General features: G+C 48.2%; 1 protein-coding gene across 11 annotated transcripts in view; it reads right to left on the bottom strand.

Moving 5' to 3' along the window:
* Positions 1-24,719, bottom strand: part of LOC136613050 (uncharacterized) — a 185,437-nt gene that overhangs the window by 31,482 nt on the left and 129,236 nt on the right. For all 11 annotated transcript variants that reach the window (XM_066593869.1, XM_066593861.1, XM_066593867.1 and 8 more), the window contains 3 exons: positions 24,327-24,605; positions 22,052-22,330; positions 1,754-2,050 (listed from right to left, as the gene is read on the bottom strand). In XM_066593869.1, the coding sequence (XP_066449966.1) occupies positions 1,754-2,050; positions 22,052-22,330; positions 24,327-24,605 (855 nt within the window). The remainder of the gene's footprint in view (positions 1-1,753; positions 2,051-22,051; positions 22,331-24,326; positions 24,606-24,719) is intronic.

Here is a 24,719-nt window from a genome sequence, read left to right as displayed (position 1 = left end):
AGCGGGAGGAGCGGGTGAGTGCCGTGCTGCTCTCTGAAGGCGCTCGGGTTGGGTCCCGCTGCCGGATCCGACCTGGCCATCTTCAGGTGGCCATATTTATATAAAACACAAGCGGCTAAATATTGTTTTGGATTCATTGTTGAGTCAGTTAAAGGGACTGCCCCACAACAAATAGTGTTTCTCATTAAATCCAGTTTAGAATAATAAACATTTTTTGAATTTTGTGGAATGCTTCTAGCCCCAGATATGTTAGAATAGCGCCGCCTGTTGTTCATATCCCCAGTTATACTAAAACTAATGTTAGAATAGCTCCACCTACTGCTGATGTCCCCTGATATTCCCCAGTTGTCAAGAAGGGCATGTCAGAGCTTGAGCAGGGTCAAAGACAGGCAGCTAAGGTAATAATTGTATGCGGCAGCCAACAGTACCAAAGTGGTTATCAAAATTGGGATTATTTAGTTTAGAAAAAAGATGTCTGAGGGGCAACATAATAACTAGGTATAAATATATTATCGGACAGTACAGAGATCTCTCCAATCATCCGTTATATCCAGGAATGTAACAAGTGGGCCCTCTAATAGCTATGTATAGACATAACGGGACAATACAGAGATCTCTCCCATCATCTATTTATACCGAGTATTGTAACAAGATGGAGCTCTATTAACTATGTATAGATATATCAGGGGTCAGTACAAAGATTTCCCCATCATCTAGTTATACCCAGCACTGTAACAAGGGGGCGTTCTAATAACTATGTATAGATATATCAGGGGTCAGTACAGAGATTTCCCCGTCATCTAGTTATACCGAGGACTGTAACAAGGGGGCACACTAATAACTATGTATAAATATATCAAGGGACAATACAGAGATCTCTCCCATCATCTATTATACCAAGCATTGTAACAAGGGGGCGCTCTAATAACTATATATAGATATATCAGGGGACAATACAGAGATCTCTCCCATGATCTGTTTATAACCAGGAATGTAACTGTAACAAGGGGGCACCCTCTATGTCTAGAGGAAAGAAGGTTTCTATACCAACATAGCAGATTGTTCTTTACTGTAAAAGCAGTATGACTATGGAAATCAATACTTGAGGACACAGTGATTGCAAATTCACTAAAAGAGTACAAGAGGGGCTTGGAGTGATTTATATCGCTGTTTAGAAAGGTCAGTGATTCGGGGATTACCAGATTGGAGTCAGGGAAGAAATGCAGAGTGCAGCAAGTATGCAATCTCAGCACTTGGAGGGATCATTAACCCTTTCCAATTCACTGTTTTACGTCTTAAGACATTAGGATTTAAGGCTGTACAACTCCGATGTCGGAAGACGTCCGTGGGGGTTCTTTTACTGTATATTGCCAGCCTCTCTGCTGTCAGAGCCTATCCAACGTGTCACTTCATGCAGTACTCGCTTTAGCCAGCAGATAGCGCCGTTTTAAAAATGGCAGAAAAAGAGTAAACTCCCTAGGAAAACCAGGATACAAACTGGATTGGAAAGAGTTAACATGGAGTTTCACTTACTTATTCTACCTGTACTGTGGTATAGTACAATTGTTTGTATGTTATTAGTTACATTGTGCTTGTCCATAATTGTGACTTAGGTAACAATCTGACCACATTTTGTTCGTCATCAATGCAGAAATACAGGGAATTCCAAATAGGTCACTTATTTTTTTTCTTGTCGCTCTTTACAGGAAAGTCATATATGTAGTAATGTAAAATGAGTCACATTTATACTTACCTTTCTCTTTTGATTTAGTTAAATCATCCAATATTTCATCAAGTACGCATTGATTGTGTTTATACAAAGTACGATAAACCTCCTTATCCCAGTAATCCCGGTCTCTGATAACGGGACAATCTCTGATAGCGACATACAGGCGTCTCATCTTGTCCTCGGGCTTTGGTAATCTCCTTATATCATCACGTTCATCTTTAGTCAGCTGTTCGTCACGGTACAGATCATCTATAACTGGATCTACAGTTTGTATTCTATGTATTAGAACCTCTTTGTATCTGTATATAAAGTGATCTCCAGCTGTAGAGACAAATATATGAATCATTGGGGGTCAGAAACAACTATGTCACATCTTAACTGATGTCACTTAAGTATAGATGAAGTCGGGGGAGAAGGACGATCCGTCTACATATGATGAGGGGAACAGATTATTATGTCTGATAATGTCTACATGAGATGCAGTAGTGTGAGGTAGATGGGAAACTGTTGCTGACTCTGGGTTATCTACTGGTAGGGAAGTACATCACATGTTACTAGTCTGTGGAAGGAACCGTACCAGAGAAGACCATCAGTGTGGATGACTGAGATCCCCCACTGGAAATCCTAAGTTCATATAGATTAGGAAAGTGGCTTCTAAATCAGATGATTTCAGCAGGAATAGATGACTTTCATTGGAAAGACGGATAAGACACGTTGAGCTTCAATGGAAGATCTTTTTGTTCTCCATGGAGATGAGACACCACCAGAGATGTCCATAAGTGCTTTACTAATATCTGTAAATTGAAAACACATGAACACTATATAAGGTGGAGGTGTTATCCCGTCTCCTCCTTGGCTGGGCTCACATGACCATGTTGGCATAATGTATTTTGCGTACGGGTACCAATCTAAAAAACGTTTGCAAAGAAAAAAAGCAGCATGTTCTATATTGGCGCATAATACGCACACAGGGCACGTGAAGATGGAGCATGGTAGTGGGCAGCATGCTGGAAGTATGCAATGTTAGCACTTGGAGAGGTCATTGCTAGAGATGAGCGAGCATACTCGTCCGAGCTTGATGCTCGTTCGAGTATTAGGGTGTTCGAGATACTCGTTATTCGAGACGAGCACCACGCGTTACTCGAGTCAATAACATTTACTTCCCTATAATGTTAGCGCCATTGTCTGGCCAATAGACATGCAGGGAAGGCATTACAACTTCCTCCAGTGAGGTTCCAGCCCTTTCCCGCCCCCCTGCAGTGAGTGGCTGACGAGATCAGGTGGCCGCCCACTGCTCGCCTCAGACACACGCTGGCAGAGATTAGGGAGGGGGCTGCTGCTATAGTTAGAGTGTTGGCGTCTTCAAGAGCCCCAACGGTCCTTCTTAGGGCCACAGCTCACCTAGTGCATTACTGTTGTGGCTGCTGGGAGCAGTTTTGCACAATTTTTTTTTTTTATATCGGACGTGCAGGCTATAGCGTTCTCAGGCTGCAGTCTGTACTATTTAGTTTAGGGGAAGTATTGGTCAGGCAGGGACAGTGGGTAGTGTACAAGAACCCCAACGGTGCTTCTTAGGGCCACATCTTACCGTGTGAATTACAGTTGTTGCTGCTAGGAGCAGCTTTGCACCAAATTTTTTCTTTCATCTTGGGCTCTGCTGACTTTTGCCTTGTCAGTCTGCAGCCAATTATACAGAGTATAGGGGCAGTCCTGGTGAGGCTGGGACAGTGCTACTGTAGAATCCTGTCAACAAGTACCCCCAAAAAGCACCTGTTTAGGGCTATCTGTGACCGTCTGCATTTAACTCCGTGGCTGCTGGTAGTTGTAGTACCCCATTATTGCACAGCTAAGCGTGCTTGCAGTCTTCAAAATAATTTTTTTCCTGGCTGCAGTTTGCGCTGTCTCACTCCAACTGCAGGCCAATAAGAATTCAAAAAGTTTTTATACCGCTGTGTGTCTGCTGTAAACTGCACGCACAGTGACAGACCCCCATACAGGGAAACTCACATTGGCGCAATATAGCCTGCATTGCATTGCACAAAAATTACCAAAGAAATACAGAAAATCCTTACGGCTAGCTGTGACTCTCTGCATTTCACTGCGTGGCTGATGTGAGCTCAGGTGTATCAGTATTGCATATTGCACAGCTAGGCGTGCTTGCAGTCTTCGGAATAATTTTTTTCCTGGCTACAGTTTGCATTACATAAGTGCTGTGCGAATAATCCCCCAACGGATTCCCAAAGCACCCCCTCGCGTCAAGCCACCGTGCAGAGGCCAAGGTGCTCAAAGGTGTGGCAGTTTTTCACTGAGAGCACGGACGACCGACAAACAGTGGTGTGCAACCTTTGTCGTGCCAAGATCAGCCGGGGAGCCACCAGTACCAGCCTCACCACCACCAGCATGCGCAGGCATATGATGGCCAAGTACCCCACAAGGTGGGACGAAGGCTGTTCACCGCCTCCGGCTTGCACCACTGCCTCTCCCCCTGTGCCCCAACCTGCCACTCAGATCCAACCCCCCTCTCAGGACACAGGCACTCCCGGCCTGCACCCACACCCTCACCTCCGCTGTCCTCGGCCCCATCCAGCTATGTCTCTCAGCGCAGCGTCCAGCTGTCGCTAGCAGAAGCGTTGTAGCGAAAGCGCAAATACGCCGCCACGCACCCGCACGCTCAAGCTTTAAACGTGCACATTGCTAAATTGATCAGCCTAGAGATGCTGCCGTACAGGCTTGTGGAAACGGAGGCTTTCAAAAACATGATGGCGGCGGCGGACCCACGCTACTCAGTCCGCAGTCACCACTATTTTTCACGGTGTGCCGTTCCTGCCCTGCACGACCACGTCTCCCACAACATTGTACGCGCCCTCAACAACGCGTTACTGGCAAGGTCCACTTAACAACGGACACGTGGACAAGCACAGGCAGGCAGGGCCACTATATCTCCCTGACGGCACATTGGGTGAATTAAGTGGAGGCTGAGACCGTGTCAGAGCCTGGGACTGCTCACGTCCTACCCACCCCCAGAATTGCGGGCCCCAGCTCGGTGCGGGTATCTGCGGGGGTGTATGCCACCTCCACTAAACATTCCTCCTCCTACACAACCTCTAACTCGCAATCAAGACGTGTCAACAGCAGCACGTCGCCAGCAGTCGGTGTCGTGCGGCGCGGCAGCACAGCGGTGGGCAAGAGTCAGCAGGTCAGGCTGAAACTAATCAGCTTAGGAGAGAAGAGGCACACGGCCGATGAACTGTTGCATGGTCTGACAGAGCAGATCGACCTTTCGCCGCTGAGCCTCCAACCGGGCATGGTCATGTGTGACAACAGCCATAACCTGGTGGCGGCTCTGCAGCTCGGCAGCCTCACACACGTGCCATGCCTGGCCCACGTCTTTAATTTGGTGGTGCAACGGTTTCTGAAAAGCTACCCACACTTGTCAGACCTCCTCGGCAAGGTGCGCCGGGTCAGCGCACATTTCCGCAAGTCCAACACAGAGGCTGCCACCCTGCGGACCCTGCAACATCGCTTTAATCTGCCAGTGCACCGACTGCTTTGCGACGTGCCCACACAGTGGAACTCTATGCTGCACATGTTGGCCAGGCTGTATGAGCAGCGTAGAGCTATAGTAGAATACCAACTCCAACATGGTCGGTGTAGTGGGAGTCAGCCTCCTCAATTCTTTACAAAGGAGTGGGCCTGGAGGGCAGATATCTGCGAGGTCCTTGGAAACTTTGAGGAGTCCACCCACATGGTGAGCGGCGATGCTGCAATCATTAGCGTCAGCATTCCTCTGCTATGCCTGTTGAGAAGTTCCCTGCAAAGCATAAAGGCAGACGCTTTGCGCTCGGAAACAGAGCCGGGGGAAGACAGTATGTCGCTGGATAGTCAGAGCACCCTCATGTCTATATCTCAGCGCGTTTTGGAGGCGGAGGAGGAGGGGGAGGGGGAGGAGCCTCAGGAGGAGGGAAAGAGACAGCTGGGCCCACTGCAAAGGGTACCCATCCTGCTTGCCTCTCATCTGTTCAGCGTGTATGGCCTGTGGAGGAGGAGGAGGATCCAGAAAGTGATCTTCCTAGTGAGGAAAGCGATGTCTTCCGTACAGGTACCCTGGCACACATGGCTGACTTCATGTTAGGATGCCTTTCTCGTGACCCTCGTGTTAGACGCATTCTGGCCACTACGGTTTACTGGGTGTGCATACTGCTCGACCCACGGTATAAGGAGAACCTTTCCACTCTCATTCCCGAAGAGGAAAGGGGTTCGAAAGTGATGCTATACCACAGGGCCCTGGTGGACAAAATGATGGTAAACTTCCCATCTAACAGCGCTAGCGGCAGAAGGCGCAGTTCCGAGGGCCAAGTAGCAGGGGAGAAGCGGAGATCAGGCAGCATGTTCAGCTCTGGAAGGGGAACACTCTCCAAGGCCTTTGCCAGCTTTATGGCTCCCCAGCAAGACTGTGTCACCACTCCACAGTCAAGGCTGAGTCGGAGGGAGCACTGTAAAAAGATGGTGAGGGAGTACGTAGCCGATCGTACCACCATCCTCCGTGACGCCTCTGCTCCGTACAACTACTGGGTGTCAAAGCTGGACACGTGGCACGAACTCGCGCTGTATGCCCTGGAGGTGCTGGCTTGCCCTACGGCTAGCGTCTTATCAGAGAGGGTGTTTAGTGCAGCTGGGGGAAACATCACGGATAAGCGTACCCACCTGTCAGATGACAGTGCTGACATGCTTACTCTCATAAAGATGAACATAGCCTAGATTTCCCCTGACTTCTCTTCTCCACCAGCGGAGAGCAGCGCTAACTAAACAATGTTTTCGCTGCAACCGCAGATAAGAGCACTCTTCTCTATCACCGTAAAAAAAGGGACATTTACCTTTGTCAATCTGGCTATGATATTAGTCCTCCTCCTCCTGCTCCTCCTCCTGAAACATCCTGTCAGCACGCTGAACTGCCAATTTTTCTGCGGCCCAAAGGGCTTATATAACTTTTGTCTAACAATATTTCGACTTTTCTAACTGAAGCATTGAAACTTCAACATGAACCAATTTTTTAAACAGGGCTGCCTCCAGGTTCAGTTACAAATTAAGACACAGTAAGCTAAAATATTAATGGGTTTCACCTGCCCTCTCGGTTGAGCAATTTTTCAGGGGTACATTTGTACTGTTGGTACAACAATTTTTTGGGCTCTCGCCTACACTGTAATCCAAGTAATTTTTCTGGCCTTCGCCTACACTCATGGTACACCAATGTGTCAGGGGTTGGCCTACACTCTTGCTACAGAAATGTCACCCGGGTCTGCCTGCCTATACCTCTGCCACAGTAATGCTACAGGGGTCTGCCTATACTTCTGCGACAGAAATGTTACAGGGGTCTGCCTACACTGCTGCTACTGAAATGTTACTGGGGTCTGTGTATACTGCTGCAAATGAAATGTTACTAATGCTGGGCTATGCCAATACTGCTGCTACGAAAATGTTGCAATCATCTGTCTATACTCTTACTAATACTACTCAAATGTTACTGGGGTCTGTCTATACTGCTGCCAATGAAATGTTACTGGGGTCTGTCTATACTGCTGCCAATGAAATGTTACTGGGGTCTGTCTATACTGCTACAAATGAAATGTTACTCGGGTCTGTCTATACTGCTGTAAATGAAATGTTACTGGGGTCTGTCTATACTGCTGTAAATTAAATGTTACTTGGGTCTGCGTTTACTGCTGCAAATGAAATGTTACTGGGCTCTGCCTATGCTGTTACTACTCAAATGTTACTGGGTTCTGGCTATACTGCTATAAATGAAATGTTACAGGGGTCTGTCTATACTGTTATAACCGAAATGTTACTGGGCTCTGCCTACGCTGCTGCTACTAAAATATTACAGGAGTCTGTCTATACTGTTACTACTGAAATGTTACTGGGGTGTGTCTATACTGTTACTACTGAAATGTTACTGGAGTGTGTCTATACTGCTGCCAATGAAATGTTACTGGGTTCTGTCTATACTGTAAGTATCGAAATGTTACTGGGTTCTGTCTATACTGCTGTAAATGAAATGTTACAGGGGTCTGTCTACACTGTTACTACTGAAATGTTACTGGGTCTGTCTATACTGCTGCAAATGAAATGTTACTGGGGTCTGTCTATACTGTTACTACTGAAATGTTACTGGGGTCTGTCTATACTGCTGCCAATAAAATGTTACTGGGGTCTGTCTATACTGTTACTAGTGAAATGTTACTGGGTCTGTCTATACTGCTGCCAATGAAATGTTACTGGGGTGTGTCTATACTGCTGTAAATGAAATGTTACAGGGGTCTGTCTATACTGTTACTACTGAAATGTTACTGGGGTCTGTCTATACTGCTGTAAATGAAATGTTACTCGGGTCTGTCTATACTGTTACTACTGAAATGTTACTGGGGTTTGTCTATACTGCTGCCAATGAAATGTTACAGGGGTTTGTCTATACTGTTACTTCTGAAATGTTACTGGGGTCTGTCTATACTGCTGCAAATTAAATGTAACTGGGGTCTGTCTATACTGCTGCAAATGAAATGTTACTGGGGTCTGTCTATACTGCTGCAAATGAAATGTTACTGGGGTCTGTTTTTACTGCTGCAAATGAAATGTTACTGGGGTGTGTTTTTACTGCTGCAAATGGAATGTTACTAGGGTCTGCCTATGCTGTTACTACTGAAATGTCACTGGGCTCTGGCTATACTGCTGTAAATGAAATGTTACAGGGGTCTGTCTATACTGTTACAACCAAAATGTTACTGGGCTCTGCCTACGCTGCTGCTACGAAAATGTTACAGGGGTCTGTCTATACTGTTACTACTGAAATGTTACTGGGGTCTGTCTATACTGCTGTAAATGAAATGTTACTGGGGTCTGTTTATACTGCTGCAAATGAAATGTTACAGGGGTCTGTCAATACTGCTGCAAATGAAATGTTACTGGGGTCTGTCTATACTGCTGTAAATGAAATGTTACTGGGGTCTGTCTATACTTTTACTACTGAAATGTTACTGGGGTCTGTCTATACTGCTGCCAATGAAATGTTACAGGGGTCTCTCAATACTGTTAGTACCGAAATGTTACTGGGTTCTGTCTATACTGCTGTAAATGAAATGTTACAGGGGTCTGTCTATACTGTTACTACTGAAATGTTACTGGGTCTGTCTATACTGCTGCCAATGAAATGGTACATGGGTCTGTCTATACTGCTGCAAATGAAATGTTACTGGGGTCTGTTTTTACTGCTGCAAATGAAATGTTACAGGGGTCTGTCTATACTCCTGCAAATGAAATGTTACTGGGGTCTGTCTATACTGCTGTAAATGAAATGTTACTGGGGTCTGTCTATACTTTTACTACTGAAATGTTACTGGGGTCTGTCTATACTGCTGCCAATGAAATGTTACAGGGGTCTCTCTATACTGTTAGTACCGAAATGTTACTGGGTTCTGTCTATACTGCTGTAAATGAAATGTTACAGGGGTCTGCCTATGCTGTTACTACTGAAATGTTACTGGGCTCTGGCTATACTGCTGTAAATGAAATGTTACAGGGGTCTGTCTATACTGTTACAACCGAAATGTTACAGGGGTCTGTCTATACTGTTACAACCGAAATGTTACAGGGTTCTGCCTACATTGCTGCTACTAAAATGTTACAGGGGTCTGTCCATACTGTTACTACTGAAATGTTACTGGGGTCTGTCTATACTGCTGTAAATGAAATGTTACTGGGGGTCTGTTTATACTGCTGCAAATGAAATGTTACAGGGGTCTGTTTATACTGCTGCAAATGAAATGTTACAGGGGTCTGTCTATACTGCTGTAAATGAAATGTTACTGGAGTCTGTCTATACTTTTACTACTGAAATGTTACTGGGGTCTGTCTATACTGCTGTAAATGAAATGTTACTGGGGTCTGTTTATACTGCTGCAAATGAAATGTTACAGGGGTCTGTCAATACTGCTGCAAATGAAATGTTACTGGGGTCTGTTTATACTGCTGTAAATGAAATGTTACTGGGGTCTGTCTATACTTTTACTACTGAAATGTTACTGGGGTCTGTCTATACTGCTGCCAATGAAATGTTACAGGGGTCTCTCTATACTGTTAGTACCGAAATGTTACTGGGTTCTGTCTATACTGCTGTAAATGAAATGTTACAGGGGTCTGTCTATACTGTTACTACTGAAATGTTACTGGGTCTGTCTATACTGCTGCCAATGAAATGTTACATGGGTCTGTCTATACTGCTGCAAATGAAATGTTACTGGGGTCTGTTTTTACTGCTGCAAATGAAATGTTACAGGGGTCTGTCTATACTGCTGCAAATGAAATGTTACTCGGGTCTGTCTATACTGCTACAAATTACATGTTACTGGGGTCTGTCTATACTTTTACTACTGAAATGTTACTGGGGTCTGTCTATACTGCTGCCAATGAAATGTTACAGGGGTCTCTCTATACTGTTAGTACCGAAATGTTAATGGGTTCTGTCTATACTGCTGTAAATGAAATGTTACAGGGGTCTGCCTATGCTGTTACTACTGAAATGTTACTGGGCTCTGGCTATACTGCTGTAAATGAAATGTTACAGGGGTCTGTCTATACTGTTACAACCGAAATGTTACAGGGGTCTGCCTATACTGTTACAACCGAAATGTTACAGGGCTCTGCCTACACTGCTGCTACTAAAATGTTACATGGGTCTGTCTATACTGTTACTACTGAAATGTTACTGGGGTCTGTCTATACTGCTGTAAATGAAATGTTACTGGGGGTCTGTTTATACTGCTGCAAATGAAATGTTACAGGGGTCTGTTTATACTGCTGCAAATGAAATGTTACAGGGGTCTGTCTATACTGCTGTAAATGAAATGTTACTGGGGTCTGTCTATACTTTTACTACTGAAATGTTACTGGGGTCTGTCTATACTGCTGCAAATGAAATGTTACAGGGGTCTGTCTATACTGCTGCAAATGAAATGTTACTGGGTTATGTCTGTACTGCTGTAAATGAAATGTTACTGGGGTCTGTTTATACTGTTACTACTGAAATGTTACTGGGGTCTGTCTATACTACTGGCAATGAAATGTTACTGGGGTCTTTCTCTACTAATATTACTGAAATCTTACTGCAGTCTGTCTGCACTGCTGGAACTGAAATGTTACTTGGGTCTGTCCTACTGATACTGCTGAACTGTTACTGGGGTCTGTCCCTACTGTTACTACTGAAATGCTACTGGGGTCTGTCCTTACTGATACTACTGAAATGTTACTTGGGCCTGTCTATACTGCTACTACTGAAATGTTACTAATACTGGGCTCTCCCTATACTGCTGCTACGGAAATGTTACTGTGGTCTGTCCATACTCTTACCACTGAAATGTTACAAATTCTGGGCTCTGCCTATACTGCTGCTACTGCTATGTTACAGGGTTGTGGAAACGGAGGCTTCCCAAAGACATGATGGCGGCGAGGCTTCGCTACTAGGTCCCCAGGCGCGACAATTTTTCAGCAACGCGGTTACTGGTAAGGTGCATATAACTACGGACACAAGGACAGGACACGTACTGCCTCAAAAACATCCCCCTCCTCCTCCTCCAACAATGAAAACATTTTTGGCAAATGCTTTCACAGTGGTCCGTCTGGCGGCAGTCCAAGAATTTCACCTTAAACGACACAATAAGAAAGTCCCCCCCACCCGCCACGGCCCACTTAATCCTGGCCACATTCTGAAAACCAACTAAATAAAACCGCGCTAATAGGTCCACACTCCACAACTTAATCCTGGCCACATTCTGAAAACCAACTAAGTAAAACCGCGCTACTATGTCCACACTCCACAACTTCATCCTGGCCACATTCCGAAAACCAACTAAATCAAACCGTGGTACTAGTCCATTATCCCTAGCTGAAGCTTCCAGCCGACTGGTAGAGCAATGGTGGCTTCCAACTTGTTGGTACTGCTAAGTCCAAAGATAAGCGTACAGCTGAGGTCAGAATACAGGTGACTATAGAACACAGCATCCCTGCAGGGCAAGGGACAGAGTACCAGTGTCAGAACCTGCAACTCTCGGGGCCGCCGTGCCCGCACCACCGGTCCTGCCACCCGGGCTACAGGAGTGCGGCGTAGGGGAGCCCCGGTTCTGGTGATCTCCCCGGGCCGCTGTAAGACTGGTCGCCGCCGGGTTGCTAGGGAGGCAGCTGGTGCTTCTAGTCACTTGACTACCAGGCTGGCTTCCCTAGTAACGGTCTGTGCTGCAAGACTGGGGGCGTGCCCCCAGCACCTCCCTGATTAGCCCTGCTGCTGTCAGGCTCCCCGCCCCAATCAGCTTCTGGGGCGGGAGCACTGACAGCATTTAAATATGTGTGTTTTCCTGTCAGGCGTTGCCAGTGTTAGTTTGGTTCTCCAGCTACACCCGCGTTTATCCTGACTGCTCTTGTGACCTCGGCTTTTCTGACACCTGCTTTTGGACTTGACTACATTTTTGCCTGACCCCTCCGTACTGCGTACCCTCTTGTTGCCTACCCGGATTGTCTGACCATTCTACCGTTGTTTTGTCTCAGTGTCTGTTTGTCTCCCGTGTCCCGCTTCCCTAGTGAGGGTAGGGACCGTCGCCCAGTTGTCGCCCTGGGGGTTAGCCCAGGGGGGCAAGTAGGCAGGGACAGGGGTTGCGGGATATCTCAGGGACCCCCATATCCCGGACACTGTCCTGACAGTAACACTGGCCGAACGAAGGTCAGACCCCTGCATCCGCCCGGCAACTTTGAGCCCCTCGATGGAGGCCGTGGCGGCTGTAGCGAACCAGGTCCAGGTTCTTACGACCCTTGCCCAGGACCTAACAGCCCGCTTGCAGCCACAGGAACAAGTGGCAGCTGCAGGTCCCATGCAGCCCTCGTCCGCTCCAGGAACAATGTCAGAACCTCGAGCCACGCTTCCGGATTGCTTCTCCGGAGAGAGAGATCAGTTTTTTGCATTTAGAGAGAGCTGCAAGCTCTACTTTGATCTTCGCCCCCACTCCTCTGGTACTGAATACCAGAAAGTGGGAATCGTAATTACCCGCCTGAGGGGAGAACCCCAAAATTGGGCTTTCTCGCTACCAGCTGGCTCTCCAGCCCGACTATCCCTTGACGCCTTTTTTTCCGCCCTGGGTCAAATTTATGACGAACCCGACCGGGCGGGCTACGCAGTCTCCAAACTTCTGGCCCTGCGCCAGGGTTGTAAAGTGGCGGAGGACTACTGTTCCCAATTCCGTCAACATTGTACGGAATCCGGGTGGAACGATGCCGCCCTAAAAGACTTATTTTTGACCGGTCTGTCTGAGGGTCTCAAGGACCTACTTGTGGCCCACCCAGAGCCTAGAACCCTGGAGCAAGCCATGTCGCTGGCTATTCGAGCCGACCGACGTTTGAGGGCCAGACACGCCGCTCGGACCACCCCACTCCCCACGTCTACTTCTTCGACTGACCCGACCTTTTACCCTCCCACCACCGAGGCCATGGAGCTGGGAGCCATGAACCCCAAGCAACGACGGGAACACCGCCTGAAGAAGAACCTCTGCTTCTACTGTGGGGAGCCGGGTCACCGCATTGCTACCTGCGCTAAGAAGCCACGGCAGGAAGAACTCCCGCTCCTGGGCAGTTGTCGGGGGGACTGTCTAGGAGGCAAGGTACTCCCTGTGTTGTCCAAAATGTTAGTGCCTTGCACCCTAGAATTTCATGCTTTCCACCGTACTGGGCAAGCCTTTGTGGATTCTGGGGCTGCGGCTAATTTTGTTAACTTTAATTTCGTTGCCCAACTGTCCGGGGTTTTGTTACGTTTAGAGACTCCGATTCTGGTTTCAGGAGTGGACTCCACTCCATTGCAAGCAGGGGTGGTTAATCTGGTTACCCCTGAAGTAAGGTTTACTATAGGAGCCTTACACGTGGAAACCTGCAACTTTCTAGTGATGAGAGATTTGTCTGTGGACGTCGTCCTAGGCCTCCCCTGGCTCCGGGAGCACAACCCGGTAGTAAATTGGGACACGTTGGAACTGGTAAAGTGGGGTCCCCGCTGTGCCAACCACCTTTGTGCGGTGAAGGTGGGAATCTCCACCTGCGAGGGGAGCCCCCTACCAGAATACCTCTCCGAGTTTTCCGACGTGTTCTCCAAACAATTATCTGAAGCCCTGCCCCCTCATAGGGAATGGGACTGTAAAATAGACTTGATTCCTGGGGCCAAACTTCCTAAGGGCCGCATTTATAACGTTACGGTTCCAGAGAGAGAATCCATGAGGGACTATATCCAGGACAGCCTGGCCAAGGGGCACATCCGGCCCTCAGAATCCCCGGTGGGTGCCGGGTTTTTCTTCGTGGAGAAGAAGGATGGGGGTCTCCGGCCCTGTATTGACTATAGAGAGCTAAATAAAATCACAGTCCGAAACCAGTATGCTCTTCCACTCATTCCTGACCTCCTCAACCAGGTCGCTGGTGCCCGATGGTTTTCTAAACTTGATCTCAGGGGAGCATACAACCTCATCCGCATTCGGGAGGGGGATGAGTGGAAAACCGCCTTCAATACGCCCCTCGGGCATTTTGAATACCTAGTTATGCCTTTTGGGTTGTGTAACGCCCCCGCCATTTTTCAGGGGTACATGAACTCAGTGTTTCAGGATATCATGGGGGTGTTCGTGGTGGTATATCTAGACGACATTTTGATTTTTTCCTCCGACTTGCCGAGTCACCATACTCACGTTCAGACTGTGCTAGCTCGACTCAGACATAACAAGCTGTTTGCTAAACTCGAGAAATGTGTTTTCGGGGTACAAAAGATATCATTTTTGGGGTATATCATCACGCCATGCGACTTCCAGATGGATCCTGAAAAGGTGAAAGCCATCACGGAGTGGGCCCAGCCAGGGTCGTTGAAAGCCCTTCAACGCTTCCTCGGCTTCGCCAACTACTATCGCAAATTCATTAAAGACTTCTCCGTGGTGGCTAAACCTCTAACGGACCTCACCAGAAAGGGGGCAGATGTGAGGACCTGGTCTTCTGAGGCTCTGAGGGCCTTCGATACCCTAAAGGCGGCGTTCTCTTCTGCACCTGTCCTAGTACAACCGGATCTGTCCAGCCCTTTTGTGGTGGAGGTGGATGCCTCTGAGTTTGGTGTGGGAGCGGTACTGTCCCAAGGTCCCTCCACTCTCACCAACCTCAGACCGTGTGCCTATTTTTCTAGGAAGTTTTCTTCCACCGAACGGAACTATGATATAGGCAACCGGGAATTGCTGGCGATTAAGTGGGCTTTCGAAGAGTGGAGGCATTTTTTGGAAGGAGCCCATCACCAGATCACGGTACTCACAGACCATAAAAACCTCACCTATCTAGATTCCGCTAAGAGGTTAAATGCTCGGCAAGCCCGCTGGGCCTTGTTTTTCTCTCGGTTCAATTTTGTTGTTACCTATAGACCCGGTTCTAAGAACGTCAAGGCTGATGCCCTGTCTAGGAGTTTTGGTTCTCCGGAACCTTCCGAGCCAGAGCCTGAGAGCATTCTCTCCCCTGGGGTGGTCCTCGCTGCTGTCTCCTCCGACCTTTCACCTCTCATTCACGCCGCCCAACAATCTGCTCCTGAAGCCCTTCCGGAAGGCAAATTATTTGTCCCGTTGTCACTGAGATTGAAAGTGTTAGAGGAGACACATGCTTCAGTCCTAGCTGGACACCCCGGCATCAGGGGTACTCTGGAGTTAGCGGCCAGACTCTATTGGTGGCCGCACATGGCCAAGGATGTACGGGTATTTGTGTCCGCGTGCCCGGTTTGCGCAAGGGGGAAGAATCTCAGGAGACGTCCTGAGGGTCCTCTTCTGCCCTTGCCCATTCCGTCCAGGCCATGGTCCCATTTGTCCATGGATTTCATTACTGATCTGCCATCCTCGCTGGGGAATACGGTCATTTGGGTAATAGTTGACCGTTTCTCTAAAATGTCTCATTTTGTTCCGCTTGGCAAGTTGCCTAACGCCAAACTTTTGTCTGAGATGTTCATCAAGGAGATTGTTCGGTTACATGGGATCCCCGAGGATATTGTGTCAGATAGAGGGGTTCAGTTCGTCGCTCGCTTCTGGCGAGCCTTCTGTAAAAATCTAAACGTTAATTTGTCCTTTTCCTCCGCTTTCCACCCCGAGAGTAACGGACAAACGGAACGGATGAATCAAGAACTTATCCAGTATCTGCGACTGTTTGTCTCTGATAACCAGTATCAGTGGGCCAACTACTTACCTCTCGCCGAATTTGCTATTAACAACCATGGTAACTCGTCGACCCAACTGTCACCTTTTTTTTGTAACTATGGGTTCCATCCCCGGTTCTCGCTTTCTACTCCTTTTGTCTCGAACAATCCGGCCGCTGACATATCCGCTGAAGAACTGTGCACAGTTTGGGCCCAGGTTCGTAAGAACCTTCAGGGTTCCCAAGAGAAACTGCGTAAATACGCAAATAAAAGACGTACTATCTCTGCACCTTTTGTGGTCGGGGAGCAGGTTTTATTATCATCCAAGAATCTGAGACTTAAGGTTCCCTCCCTGAAACTTGCCCCTCGGTTCATTGGCCCATTTACGGTTTCTCAGGTCATCAACCCGGTGTCATATAAGTTGGCACTTCCTGACCCCTGGAAGGTCCACAAGGTTTTTCACAAAAACTTGCTTAAGAAGTATGTGACTCCAGTTCTCCCCACCCAGAACCCGCCTCCTCCCTCTCTGGTACAGGGGGAACTGGAGTATGAAGTAGAAAGGCTTGTGGATGCCCGACGGGCTAGAGGTGGGCTGCAGTACCTGGTCCACTGGAGAGGATTTGGCCCTGAGGATAGGACGTGGGTCCCTGCCAGGGACGTTCATGCGCCACGCCTAGTCCAGTCATTCCACAGGGCTTTCCCGCTTAAACCCGCACCGGGCCATGGGGGTCCGGTGTCCCCCCGTAGAAGGGGGGGTACTGTCAGAACCTGCAACTCTCGGGGCCGCCGTGCCCGCACCACCGGTCCTGCCACCCGGGCTACAGGAGTGCGGCGTAGGGGAGCCCCGGTTCTGGTGATCTCCCCGGGCCGCTGTAAGACTGGTCGCCGCCGGGTTGCTAGGGAGGCAGCTGGTGCTTCTAGTCACTTGACTACCAGGCTGGCTTCCCTAGTAACGGTCTGTGCTGCAAGACTGGGGGCGTGCCCCCAGCACCTCCCTGATTAGCCCTGCTGCTGTCAGGCTCCCCGCCCCAATCAGCTTCTGGGGCGGGAGCACTGACAGCATTTAAATATGTGTGTTTTCCTGTCAGGCGTTGCCAGTGTTAGTTTGGTTCTCCAGCTACACCCGCGTTTATCCTGACTGCTCTTGTGACCTCGGCTTTTCTGACACCTGCTTTTGGACTTGACTACGTTTTTGCCTGACCCCTCCGTACTGCGTACCCTCTTGTTGCCTACCCGGATTGTCTGACCATTCTACCGTTGTTTTGTCTCAGTGTCTGTTTGTCTCCCGTGTCCCGCTTCCCTAGTGAGGGTAGGGACCGTCGCCCAGTTGTCGCCCTGGGGGTTAGCCCAGGGGGGCAAGTAGGCAGGGACAGGGGTTGCGGGATATCTCAGGGACCCCCATATCCCGGACACTGTCCTGACAACCAGCAGGCACCGATCCTTCGTGGAAGCAGGCCAGCTGAGAACCACATACTCCCTGAATGATTTTGGACTGACTGATGATGAGGCCTTTACTTATCATCTTTGGTAATTCCTAAGAAAGATGCGTGGTAGTAGCCGGAAACTTGGATTGCTATTTGCTAACACTTTGAAATGGACAACAGAAAACATATGAATGAAGCCTTTCCATATTTCTGATTGAGATGAGGAGGAGTGCAGACTTTCAGTACCTTGAATATCCTTTTCATTGCAATCAAATGCCCCTCTCTTGTCTCAGAAAATACTAGCTTTTCCACATAGGTGTTGTCTATCTGTCTATACTGTTACTACTGAAATCCCACTAATACTGGGCTCTGCCTATACTGTGGTTACGGAAATGTTACAGGGGTCTGCCGATACTGTTACTACTGAAATGTAACTGATACTGGGCTCTGCCCATACTGCAGCTACTGAAATGTTACTGGGGTCCGTCTATACTGTTACTACAGAAGTGTTAATAGGGTCTCCCTCGACTTCTGCAACACAACTGTTAGTGGGGTCAGCTTATACCTTTGCTACAGGAGTATTACAGGGATCTGTGCATACTATGGGTGCACTAAGTGTTCCCATCGCTGTGTTCAACGTACCTGGCCCAAAAAGAATTACCCAGACTGACTAGGGCATGCAGTGTGGGCCGAAGCCTACCTGCATTTTATCTCACGTTACCTTTGCTTTTCGGCGCACTGCAATGTTATGAATAATTCACAGAAAAAGCCCAAAATCCCCTTACTCTTCAAAGCAGACACGGTCGCCATAGGCAGTATCGCCACAAGGCAGGCACAATCACAATCGACAAAATCGCAGTAGGACAGGCGCAACCGCCATAAGAACTACAAATATGCCGGCAGCCAGACAATGCTGTGGAGGACAAACTTGTCCATGGCAGGCTAATATGCTGTCACTCACTCAACCCACCCCGTCGGTGGGTTCCAGGGAGCCACCCATACTGTGGGCGTACACAGACTTCCCATAGCAGAGTTCTACGTACCTGTGACAATGTAAATTACACATACTGACTGGAGCATGCAGTGTGGGCCAAAGCTAACCTGCATTTTTTCTCAAATTACCTCAGCTTTAAGGGCGGCACTGCAATGGGATATTTTTATGAACCCTTGGTGGCTTAGTGGGACCCACCCCGGCTGTGGGTGCACACAGACTTCCCATAGCGGAGTTGTACTGACCTGTGACTATGTAAATTACCCAGACTGATTGGAGCATGCAGTGTGGGCCGAAGCCAACCTGCATTTCTTCTCGCGTTACCTCAGCTATAAGGGAGGCACTGCAATGGGATTAATTTATGTACCGTCGGTGCGTTCCAGGGAGCCACCCATGCTGCTGGTGCACACAGAATTCCCATTGCGGAGTTGTACCTGCCCGTCTATTTATAAAAAAAAACAGTCTGACTGGGGCATGCACTGTGGGCCAAAGCCCACCTGTATTTAATCTGATGTAAGCTCAGCTGTGCAGGGCACTGCAATGTGATTTATTTATGTACCACCGGTGGCTTCCTGGGACCCACCCATGCTGTGGGTTCACCCGAAATTCACATAGGGGAGTTGTACTTGCCTGTGTCTATTTATAAAAAAAAAAACGAGTCAGACTGAGGCATGCAGTGTGGGCCAAAGCCCACCTGTATTTAATCTGACGTTAGCTCAGCTGTGCAGAGCACTGCAATGGGATTTAGTTATGTACTGCCGGTGGGTTCCAGGGAGCCACCCATGCTGCGGGTGCACACGGAATTCACATAGGGGAGTTTTACCGGCCTGTGTCTTTTTATAAAAATCCCCAGTCTGACTGGGGCATGCAGTGTGGGCCGAAGCCCACCTGTATGTAATTTGACGGCAGCTCAGCTGTGCAGGGCACTGCAATGGGATGTATTTATGTACCGCCGGAGGCTTCCTGGGACCCACCCATGCTATGGGTGCACACGGAATTCCCATGGTGGAGTTGTACCTGCCTGTGACTATTTCTAAAAAAGCCCAGTCTGACTGGGGCATGCAGTGTGGGCCGAAGCCCACCTGCATTTTATCGGAGGTTAGCTCAGCTGTGCAGGGCACTGCAATGGGATTTATTTATGTACTGTCGGTGGGTTCAAGGGAGCCACCCATGCTGTGGGTCCACTCCACACAGACTTCCCATAGGGGAGTTGTACCTGCCTGTGTCTATTTATTAAAAAAAAAAAAAACAGTCTGACTGGGGCATGCAGTGTTGGCCGAAGCCCACCTGTACTTTATCTGACGTTACCTCAGCTATGCGGGGGACTGCAATGGGATTTATTAATGTATCGTCGGTGGCTTCCTGGGACCCACCCATGCTGTGGGTCCACTCCACACAGACTTCCCGTAAGGGAGTTGTACCTGCCTGTGACTATTAATTTAAAAAACCGAGTCTGACTGGGGCATGCAGTGTGGGCCAAAGCCCACCTGTATTTAATCTGATGTTAGCTCAGCTGTGCAGGGCACTGCAATAGGATTTAGTTATGTACCGCCGGTGGGTTCCAGAGAGCCACCCATGCTGCGGGTGCACACGGAATTCCCATTGCACAGTTGTACCTGCCTGTGTCTTTTTGGAAAAAAAACCCCAGTCTGACTGGGGCATGTAGTGTGGGCCGAAGCCCACCTGTATTTTATCAGACATTAGCTCAGCTGTGCAGGGCACTGCAATGGGATTTATATATGTACCGTCGGTGGGTTCAAGGGAGCCACCCATGCTGTGGGTCCACTCCACACAAACTTCCCATAGGGGAGTTGTACCTGCCTGTGACTATTAATTAAAAAAAACCCAGTCTGACTGGGGCATGCAGTGTGGGCCGCAGCCCACCTGTATTTTATCTGACGTTAGCTCAGCTATCCGGGGCACTGCAATGGGATGTATTTATGTACCGTCGGTGGGTTCCAGGAAGCCACCCATGCTGTCGGTCCACTCCACACAGACTCCCCATAGGGGAGTTGTACCTGCCTATGACTATTAATTAAAAAAAACGAGTCTGACTCGGGCATGCAGTGTGGGCCGAAGCCCACCTGTACTTTATGTCACGTTAGCTCAGCTATCCGGGGCACTGCAATGGGATTTATTTATGTTCCGTTGGTGGCTTCCTGGGACCCACCCATGCTGTGGGTCCACACAGACTTCCCAGAGCAGAGTTGTACCTGCCTGTGACTATGAAAAAAGGCCAGACTGACTAGGGCATGGAGTGTGCGCCGAAGCCAACCTGTACTTTATCTCACGTTAGCTCAGCTATCCGGGGCACTGCATTGGGACAAACTACAGGAGCAATACAGCGCTAATGAGACGTTCACAGCTACGCTAGCATTGGTGTCCGCAGTAGGCCCGCGATTGCTGAGGGTTTGTGCAGAGGCCTATGTCCTGGGTGCAGTGAAAGTCCGCTTCCTGCCTACGATTGCTGAGGCTGTGGGCCAAGGCCTATGTCGTCAGCGCGGTGCAAGTCTGCCATGTTTGGCCGCTCTGATTTATTTATTGTTCATGTCTTAGGTTGCATAGGACCCACCTATGCTGTTGGTGCACACTTAGTTCCCATCGCGGTGTTTGACCTGTCTGGCACAGACACTGACTGACTTGGGTAGGGGGCAGAGTGCAGATGGCTTTCCCCTTGCAGTGTCGATTGAGCTATGAGACACCTAGACAAAATGAATACTGTGTGGGCACATGGACTCCCCATTGCTATGTAACTCATGCCCATGTTTGCAGCTCCTGACGGAGGTGGCACAGGATTGGAATGAAGATCGAACGTCAATTTCTTATTGATTTTCTACAGCATTGTGGGCTATCGCCCTGCCCCTTTTAAAGAGGTTCGCTGCCTGACCCTGCCAACCCTCTGCAGTGTGTGCCTCCGGTTCCTCCTCATGGCAGACGCACTTATAAATAGACATGAGGGTGGTGTGGCTATGAGGCCAGCGTGTGGCATGAGGGCAGCTGAGGGCTGCACAGGGGCACTTTTGTGTGTATTGCGGATGCAGGGTCGTGCGGGGGGGTTAGGCAGCATGTAACCCAGGAGAAGAGGCAGCGGTGTGTCCCGCAGGCAATGATTGTGCTTGGTTGGACGTAGTGTGGTGCTTAGCTAAGGTGTGCCTTGCTAATGAGGGTTTGTCCGAAGTAAAAATTGTTAGGGGGGGGGGCACTCTTGCCGCTATTGTGGCTTAATAGTGGGGCCTGGGAACCTGATATGCAGTCCAGCATGTTGCCCCTCGCCTGCCCTATCCGTATCTGTGTCGTTTCCATCACTTTCGTACGTTTTGAAGATTTGCACAAATGAAAACCTTAGAGAGCATCGACCATATACAAAAATGCTCGGGTCGCCGATTGACTTCAATGGGGTTCGTTATTCGAAACGAACCCTCTAACATCGCGGAAAGTTCGACTCGAGCAACGAGCACCTGAGCATTTTGGTGCTCGCTCATCTCTAGTCATTAACATAGAGGTTCCCTTATTTGTGCTCCCAGTACCCAGGTGATTGCTCCATTTACTCAATAGAAGACATGAACGGTACAACTATCTGTATATTATTAGTTAAAATGTGCTTGTCCATAATTGTGACTTAGGTAACAATCTGACCACATTTTTTTGTCATCAATGCAGAAATACAGGGTCACATTTATACTTACCTTTCTCTTTTGATTCTGTTAAATCATCCAATATCTCATCAAGTACGCTTTGATTGTGTTTATATAAAGTGCGATAAACCTCCTTATCACAGTCATGTCGGTCTCTGATAGCGACATACAGACGTCTCATCTTGTTCTCAGGCTTTGGTAATCTCCTTATATCATCATGTTCATCTTTTTTCAGTAGACGCTTACGATACAGATCATCTACGACTGGATCTACAACTTTTATTCTATGAATAAGATCCTCTTTGTGTCTGTATATAAAGTGGTCTGCAGCTGTAAAGACAAATACAAGAATCATTTGGGGTCAGAAACCACTATGTCACATCTTAACTAATGTCACTTAAAGGGGTTGTCCCGCGCCGAAACAGGTTTTTTTTATTCAATAGGCCCCCGTTCGGCGCGAGACAAACCCAATGCATGTGTTAAAAAAAAAAAACGTTTAGTACTTACCCGAATCCCCGCGCTGCGGGGACTTCTTCCTTACCTTACTAAGATGGCCACCGGGATCTTCACCCACGATTCACCGCGGGTCTTCTCCCATGGAGCACCGTGGGCTCTGTGCGGTCCATTGTTGATTCCAGCCTCCTGATTGGCTGGAATCGGCACACGTGATGGGGCGGAGCTACGCGATGACGCGTAGAAGGGGGCGAAGCCAGAACACCGCTCGTGCCGAGACCCAAGAGAAGGGAGAAGACCCTTCTGCGCAAGCGCGTCTAATCGGGAGATTAGACGCTGAAATTAGACGGCACCATGGAGACGGGGACGCCAGCAACGGAGCAGGTAAGTGAATAACTTCTGTATGGCTCATATTTAATGCACGATGTATATTACACAGTGCATTAATATGGCCATACAGAAGTGCTTACCCCCACTTGCTTTCTCGGGACAACCCCTTTAAGTATAGATGAAGTCGGGGGAGAAGGACGATCCGTCTACATATGATTAGGGGAACAGATTATTATGTCAGATAATGTCTATATGAGATGCAGTAGTGTGAGGTAGATGGGAAACTGTTGCTGACTCTGGGTTATCTACTGGTAGCGAAGTACATCACATGTTACTAGTCTGTAGAAGGAGCCGTACCAGAGAAGACTATCAGTGTGGATGACTGAGATCCCCCACTGGAAACGCTAAGTTCATATAGATTAGGAAAGTGGCTTCTAAATCAGATGATTTCAGCAGGAATAGATGACTTTCATTGGAAAGATGAATCAGATACATTGAGCTTCAATGGAAGATCTTTTTGTTCTCCATGGAGATGACACCACCAGAGATGTCCATAAGTGCTTTACTAATATCTGTAAATTGAAAACACATGAACACTATATAAGGTGGAGGTGTTATCCAGTTCTCCTCCTAGGCTGGGCTCACATGACCATGTTGGCATAATGTATTTTGCGTACGGGTACCAATCTAAAAAACGTTTGCAAAGAAAAAAAGCAGCATGTTCTATATTGGCGCATAATACGCATACATACACGTGAAGATGGAGCATGGTAGTGGGCAGCATGCTGCAAGTATGCAATGTTAGCTTTTAGAGAGGTTATTAACATAGAGGTTCCCTTATTTGTGCTCCCAGTACCCAGGTGATTGCTCCATTTACTTAAAGGAGATGTCCCGCGCCGAAACGGGTTTTTTTTTTTTTTAACCCCCCCCCCCCGTTCGGCGCGAGACAACCCCGATGCAGGGGTTAAAAAAACCACCCGCACAGCGCTTACCTGAATCCCGGCGGTCCGGCGTCTTCATACTCACCTGCTGAAGATGGCCGCCGGGATCTTCTACCTTCGTGGACCGCAGCTCTTCTGTGCGGTCCACTGCCGATTCCAGCCTCCTGATTGGCTGGAATCGGCACGTGACGGGGCGGAGCTACACGGAGCCGCTCTCTGGCATGAGCGGCTCCATAGAAGACTGCTGAAGACCCGGACTGCGCAAGCGCGGCTAATTTGGCCATCGGAGGCCAAAAATTAGTCGGCTCCATGGAGACGAGGACGCCAGCAACGGAGCAGGTAAGTATAAAACTTTTTATAACTTCTGTATGGCTCATAATTAATGCACAATGTACATTACAAAGTGCATTATTATGGCCATACAGAAGTGTATAGACCCACTTGCTGCCTCGGGACATCTCCTTTAATAGAAGACATGAACGGTACAACTATCTGTATATTATTAGTTAAAATGTGCTTGTCCATAATTGTGACTTAGATAACAATCTGACCACATTTTGTTTGTCATCAATACAGAAATACAGTGTCACATTTATACTTACCTTTCTCTTTTGATTTTATTAAATCATCCAATATCTCATCAAGTACGCTTTGATTGTGTTTATATAAAGTGCGATAAACCTCCTTATCACAGTCATGTCGGTCTCTGATAGCGACATACAGACGTCTCATCTTGTCCTCGGGCTTTGGTAATTTCCTTATATCATCATGTTCATCTTTTTTCAGTAGACGCTTACGATACAGATCATCTACGACTGGATCTACAGCTTTTATTCTATGAATAAGATCCTCTTTGTGTCTGTATATAAAGTGGTCTGCAGCTGTAAAGACAAATACAAGAACCACAGAGAGAAAAGGGTTAACCCAATGTCTTAGTTGATGTCATTGTAGTGCAGATGATATCAGTGATGCCAGCAGAGAAGCACAATCTGTCT

Source organism: Eleutherodactylus coqui, chromosome 2, assembly GCF_035609145.1.
Source record: "Eleutherodactylus coqui strain aEleCoq1 chromosome 2, aEleCoq1.hap1, whole genome shotgun sequence".
Taxonomy (NCBI): domain Eukaryota; kingdom Metazoa; phylum Chordata; class Amphibia; order Anura; family Eleutherodactylidae; genus Eleutherodactylus; species Eleutherodactylus coqui.
Note: the sequence above shows the minus strand (reverse complement) of the source record. Positions and strands in the feature narration are given on the sequence as shown.